Source organism: Triticum dicoccoides, chromosome 6B (assembly GCF_002162155.2).
Source record: "Triticum dicoccoides isolate Atlit2015 ecotype Zavitan chromosome 6B, WEW_v2.0, whole genome shotgun sequence".
In the NCBI taxonomy this organism is placed as follows: domain Eukaryota; kingdom Viridiplantae; phylum Streptophyta; class Magnoliopsida; order Poales; family Poaceae; genus Triticum; species Triticum dicoccoides.
Window position 1 is genome coordinate 383,141,620 of NC_041391.1, and position 6,731 is coordinate 383,148,350.

The 6,731-nt window shown below is 47.4% G+C and overlaps 1 protein-coding gene across 1 annotated transcript; it reads right to left on the reverse strand.

Moving 5' to 3' along the window:
- Window positions 1-870: 870 nt before the first annotated feature.
- LOC119323640 (NADPH-dependent pterin aldehyde reductase-like) lies at window positions 871-6,345 on the reverse strand. The gene is made up of 5 exons (XM_037597335.1): window positions 6,083-6,345; window positions 2,329-2,398; window positions 1,963-2,156; window positions 1,699-1,871; window positions 871-1,108 (listed from the first exon to the last, which is right to left on the reverse strand). Exons 1-5 carry the CDS (start codon window positions 6,317-6,319, stop codon window positions 1,039-1,041), a joined length of 744 nt encoding a protein of 247 aa, XP_037453232.1. The 5' UTR covers window positions 6,320-6,345; the 3' UTR covers window positions 871-1,038.
- Window positions 6,346-6,731: the final 386 nt, after the last annotated feature.

A 6,731-nucleotide genomic window follows, 5' to 3' on the forward strand; every position in this document is an offset into this window, starting at 1 on the left:
GGGGATGCCATTTAAGAGAATACGAGACGATGACGAGGATAGGAGTGCGGCAATCCAAGCCCGGAACCTATCCGGGAAACCCAAACGCTGAAGGAGATCTAACATGTAGCCCCACTTGACGGAGTCAAAAGCCTTTCTTATGTCCAGCTTGAAAAGGAGAGACGGGGTCTTGCACTTGTGTAAGCGCCTAGCAAAATTACGAACGCACATGAAGTTGTCATGTATGCTACGCCTCTTTATGAATGCACTTTGCGCGTTGGAGACAAGGCAGTCCATGTGTGGAGCCAGCCGGAGCGAAAGGACCTTGGCAATTATTCTTGCGATGGCGTGGATGAGACTGATAGGTCTGTAATCAGATATGCCTTCCGCTCCCTCCTTTTTGGGCAATAGCACAACATTGGCAGAATTCAACCAATGCAGGTTGGAGGTGTGGAGAGAGTCAAAACACTGGATGACTCTCATGACCGTAAGCTTGATGATGCCCCAACACTTCTTGAAGAAGATCCCTGTGAAGCCATCCGGACCGGGCGCCTTATCACTAGGCATCTCCTTTATGGCCGCCCAAACCTCCTCTTCCGTGATGGTGTTGCCCAGGTCGTGCAAGTCATGGGTCTCTATTCGAAGCTCCTCCCAGTTGAAGTCTTTGTTGCTACTGCATCCTGTACCCATGATCTCAGTGAAGTGGGAATGTATGATCTTCTCTTTTTCCTTGTGTTCGGTCACCCACCCATGCACGTGTTTGATCCGGTGAATGTGGTTTTTCCTCCTTCTGGCATTGATGCGTCGGTGGAAGAATTTTCTTAGTTTGGCTTAGGCTTTGAATTATTGGGAAGCAGTTCGGAAAGCAAAGCCAGCAGATAAGATGTTCCAAACAGCGAATACACAGCTCATTTTCAAACAACGGTTAGCCAAACTAACGAGCACAAGTACATGAACCTTTTTATCTTATTACTACAACATAATTGATGCAACAGCAGCAAGTTAAATGTCATAATTACTTGAGAACCGATCTGTGATTAATACAACATTGCTACAGCATCATACAGTTAGTGAGGCACCATTATCTTCCAGTGAAAGGCTTAGAATCATTGTGGCTGCCTTGGGTGCCCTGACAAACAGCAGAAATCGTCTGGTTAACATGATTAGCACTCCTGGTTATAAGCTGTAACTGAAGCACGATACTTTCAATATGAAAAACACAAGCTGTAGACAAGAGACCAGATGTAGATGTATCATAGCTCTAAATCAAGCAAATAAGAGCTGACTCCTAAAGATTCAATACTTTAACAGTTTGTTTTTAACAATCTGTTCAACAGTATGTCCTTTGCCTCAATGGCATATTCAGGAGTTGAATGTGTACTTTACTTAAACAAAATACATTTACCCTCTGAAACATTAGTATGACTATGGGTGATGTACTGCTGGAATGTGGACACAGCAGCATGAGTCAAGAAATAGCATGGGAGATCGATCCAATAGACTACTCAGCGGACGCTAATATGTTGCTAATTACGTTATTTTCCATGCCTCCTATAGGGTATGAACTCCAAGCAACCTTCTTCCATGAACTCCTTTCCCTAGTGTAACCTTCCTTCTCTAGTTTGTTCGGATTTTACTATTTATATAAAAAATAATGAAATACATATGCTCATTTGTACAGTTGAGGAAGGGGGCAAACAGAATTCTACATAGATTTACCATTGCTCAGTAGATTGGTATAACGCAGCTGAACTTCCAAAGCATGAAGTAAGCATATCGGTATTCACAACACCAGGGCTAAGAGCAATTGCTGCCAATCCAGGAGGCAACTCCTTTGCTAATGAGCGTGTTAAACCTTCGATAGCCCACTTTGAAGCACAATATGGAGCAACCTGAAACAACGTTACGCAATTTGGAATGTAATGAAGATCTGACAGTTACCAAATATAACCAGCATCAGCACAGCCTTTCATTTTGCCCTACCTCTGCAGCAGCAGACCTTCCCCAACCAGAGGATAAATTGATTATCATCCCATGTTTCTTCTGTATCATAAGTGGTACAAAATGGCGAAGTACATTTGCTGTTCCTTTAATATTTGTATCAACCACCGTATCAAATTCTTCTGCTGGAACATTCCACGTTTTGTTATTCTTGTTTATTGTACCAGCATTGTTTACTGCAGCAATCTCTCAATAGTTAGACTTCTGGAGAAATCACATTTTATGTATATTAGAATGGAATTACAAATATGTGATTTCACAATCAACTTTAAGCAAGAAAAGTGATTATTTTCATATAGTTCCAGATGGCTTAAAGTGCACATTTGTAGAGCAGAAAGTATAGCAAACCTATGATATCAGGAATTTGCTTCCTTTCCACAACAGCCTTTGCCAGTTCACCCATGCTGCTGTCAGACCTCTACAAAGAAGCACATGAAGAATACTTAAGAATAGAAATTATTTCAACAAAGGAAGCAAGTGAGAAAAATAGACCACACACATTACACTTTGCTTATATAGCAAACCTAAATGCACCATTCATATTTCATAAATTGTAGTGCTACTGACATTAATGCCATGTCGCATTATTCAAACTTAAGTTAATATTTCACAAGTTCAATATCCCTGCTAAATTTTCCCTTCACTGGAATCTTCAACGAAAGCAAGAAGACTGCTCACATGACATGTGAATTCTTGATGCTTTCGAGACAAAGGAGCTCATTAGCCTCTGTAATATCAATAAATGTCCAGCAACTATCATATGGTATAAAAATGGAAGTAGAAAGTTAGCAACCATGACCAGAATAAGAATACTGGGATTGCCTTGTATTGTTAGTCCAAGAGCCAAACAGCCCCATTGTCAACTCATGACTACCACAGTTTGACTTCCTCCATGCATCTTTCTTCTCGGCCACCAAATCAATCGAACCTATCAAACTCCTAACTCACAAGATAAAATAGCCTAATCAGCATGACCTGCTGTCATGCCATCCTCCTAGCCATCCTGCTGTCTTCTGCGAGCACGCGGATCCTCCTCAATGGTGACCCTGGGCCCCCAATCTGGCACCGCCGAGGCTTCCGGCAAGGCGATCCGCTGTCCCCACAACTTTTCATCCTTGCCGTTGACGTGCTCGGGCGATTGATCAAGTGTGTCGTCTCCCTTGGCATCCTGCAGCAGCTGCACCCGCGACGCTCGATCCTGGCAATCTCGCTCTATGCGGACGATGTCGGGCTGTTCTGTCACCCCTCACCGGCTGAGAACATCACGGTGAGGGAGATCCTACAGCTGTTTGGCCATGCCTCCGGGCTCCACGTAAACTTCACCAAGAGCTCAGCCACCCTCCTCCACTGCGGCCCCGACAAGGCCGCACCTGTTGTACAGCTCCTGGAGTGCCCAATCGTTGACATCCCCCTCACTTATCTGGGAATTCTCCTCACGGTAAGACGCCCTACTGCCGCGCAGCTGCAGCTGCTTGTGGACACGGTGCGAAGACAGCTCCCGTCATGGAAAGCAGGGCTCATGAACAAGGCTGGACGCCTTGCGGCGGTCAAATCCGTCCTCTGTGTGATCCCCATGCACCAGCTGCTGGTCTTTGCACCACCAAAGAAAACCATCAAGCAGCTCGAGAAGACTGAGAAGGGGGTTCCTGTGGGCTGGGCTCGAGGCTGCCAATGGCGGCAACTGCCATGTTAATTGGCGCCGGACTTGCCGTCCAATTGACTGGGAGGCCTTGGCATCCCTTACCTGGAGCGCACCGGGCTGACCCTCCGTCGGTGATGGCTCTGGTTCAGCCGCAATGACTGCAACCAGGCATGGAGCAACTTAGACCTGCGGTTCTATGCTGAAGAGCGTACTCTGTTCTTCGCCTCCACCTCTATGGCCGTGGGCGATGGACGTACCACCTTATTTTGAGAGGACCGATGGATTGACAGGCGCTCAAGTCAGCAAGATCGCACCGCAGCTTTACGCCTGCATCTCGAAACGCCGCCGGAAACTGAGGACCATTTCTGATGGGCTTCAGGCTAACGCTTGGGCTCACAACATCCATGGCACGCCGGGTGTTCACGATATCGACCAGTACATCCAGCTCTGGCACGCCATTGGGCACACCATCCTGACCACGGAACCCGATCGCCTCCTATGGAAGTGGACTGCGAGCAGATCTTACTCTGCGAAATCCTGCCATCAGGCCACATTCGAGGGTTCTCTGCAAAATCCTGCTATCAGACCACACATTCCATGCAGCTCCTGGAAGTTCATTTGGAAGAACGGGCGCCCCCTCGGGTGCGCTTCTTCCACTGGCTCGCTGATCAGCACCAGTGTTGGACTGCTGACCGCCTCGCACGCTACGGCCTTCAGCACCAGATTTCATGCCTCCTCTGCTGCCAGAGCACCGAGACGATGCACCAGCTGCTGCTCTGCTGTCCGTTTCCCAAACAGGTTTGGCAGCAGATGCTTGCCTGGCTCCACATGTCTTGCACGCCGCCAGACCATGATACTTCCCTTCTGGTCTGGTAGCACGCTGCAAAACAGCGCCCCCCCCCCCATCCCATGCGCAAGGACCTCGCCTCCATTGCCTTGCTCACACCATGGATGATCTGGAAACACCGTAACGAATGTGTCTTCGAGGGCGCCCAATCTGGACACACTGTAAAGAATGTGTCTCCGAGGGCGCCCAACCTTCAGTCAGCAGCCTTGTTGAGAAGATTAAGGATGAGGCGGCGCTCAAGGCCAAAGCAGGCGCTTCAGGGCTTCGCAACACTCTGCCCCAGACCTGGGATGTACATTAATTTCCTGCATTTCTCACTCCCTGTACCTCTCAGGAGGACTGTAACTTGAACTCTGCCTTTTCAATGAAAAGAAACGCAGAAGTCTCTTTGCATTTTCTCGAAAAAATCAGCATGTCCAAACAGGTCATTAGTTTCAAGCCATGTCCTAGGGTACACATCATGTTGCATTCACTTGCAGCTAAAGTAAGTATCATTAAGCCAAAAGCACTTAAGTCCCAATTGATTGGCCAAGGTACCGGATAGCAACAAGACTCTGCACCCACTCTAGCACTGTAGGCATCACGGGATTGAGCTAAAATTGGCAACTAAAAAGCAATTTCTCCATGTATATTTCTTTTCAACCACCAAACCAGCAGAACTTATCAAACTCCTAACCCACAAGATAAAATAGCCTAATCAGCATGTCCAAACAGGTCATAAGTTTAAAGCCATGTTCCACGGCACAGATTGCAAACACTTGGAGCTAAAATAAATCCTAGAGCACATAAAGTATTATTGTTCAACCAGCATGATTCATGAAAGCAAGCATGTAGCTACCAGACTCAAGACAACCCCCCAAAATCACATAATGCAAACATCAAGCTAAAGATACAAAACGCACGAAAATCCTTATTGGTTGGCTGAAGTAACATAGCAGCAAGATGTTAGAAATATTAAGTGATCGAATGGTGAAAATGTTAATTACCATAAGTTAAAGTGGGCCCATTAGTTAATTTTGGGATTAAAACAAATTAACAGTAGCAATTTACGCCTGTGAATGAGGGGCTAATTAAAAATATGGTTCCCATGTCATATACAGCGCTATATATATAAAGGAGGGCATTCCTGCACCTATTTGATCGTGGTATCGTTTAGGGTAACAGTATCCTCCCAAACTTACTCCAAATCCAATCAGGAGTGCACTGGACGTTGAGGTGTTGTGATCGACTATGCCGCTCCAATTCGTCATCAACCTCGGAGACTACTTTGTCTACCGAGATGGCCTCTCCAAACGGAGGTATAATTATTCTACTACCCTCTAATTTCTGCATCATATCAAATTGTGTTCATGTATATTAGATAAGATCCGATTAGCAGTTGCACCGATACTCGCCTCAATAGATCACTGGTAGTAAAAAACTACTCATATCATATTCATTTATGATCCAAATTCGTTTATTGTACGAATGGACGGATCGAGCTAAAATTGTTATTTAAATTTTCCTAGTATATTAAATGAAAAAGGCATCTCATATCACATCATTCAGGCACGCCCTGGTACAGTACAATCAGTAAGCATGAGGTTAATAGGAAGAGGAATAGAGTGCATTACGACGTCGGCGACGGTGAGAAAGTGGCGACACGAGGAACCCATCTCGGCCTCGAGGGAGCGGATGGGATCGGCGGAGCGGCCGCAGCCGACGACGGCGTGCCCCCGGCGCGCGAGCTCCAGAGCTAAAGCTCGGCCCAGCCCCCGGCTGACCCCCGTGATGAGCACCGTCCTCGGCCCCGCAGCCGCCGCTCGCGCGGCTGCCGCGCCGCCCCCGCCGTTCTTAGGCCCCGCCGGCATCTCGCCTCCCTCCTCTCGTTGGCTCGTCCGTGTTGGAGTGCAGGCGTGGAGAGAGGCCCGTGACCTGGTTATCCCTAGTTCGTACACGTTCATGGGCCAATGGACGCATGTGGGGCCCGGCCCACTCCATTTGGTTGAAAGTTTGACACTTCGTTTGGATGTTGATATTGAGGCCCAAAAATTGGCATTGGCATTTGAGAATCCCGAATATCTTTGTTTGGATGGCCAAGGCAATGACGGGAGCTCCTATAGGCCTCTAGCTGCGGCAAAGTGCCGGCGCTTCGCACAGGCGCGGCTAGCGTGGGCCGGCCCATTTATAGTGGCACGCGGTGGCAGGTTTCCGAGATGGAAAATCGCAGAAAAGAAAATAGCGCTATCACTGTAACTCGAACACGCGACTTCAGACTAATTG

Excerpts from the sequence above, each read along its gene's own strand:
- LOC119323640 (XM_037597335.1), bottom strand. The coding sequence starts at position 6,319 with ATGCCGGCGGGGCCTAAGAACGGCGGGGGCGGCGCGGCAGCCGCGCGA. Across the intron at positions 1,872-1,962 it reads GAAGGTCTGCTGCTGCAGAG|GTTGCTCCATATTGTGCTTC; the intron begins GTAGGGCAAAAT and ends ACGTTGTTTCAG. Across the intron at positions 1,109-1,698 it reads TACCAATCTACTGAGCAATG|GGCACCCAAGGCAGCCACAA; the intron begins GTAAATCTATGT and ends GCTGTTTGTCAG.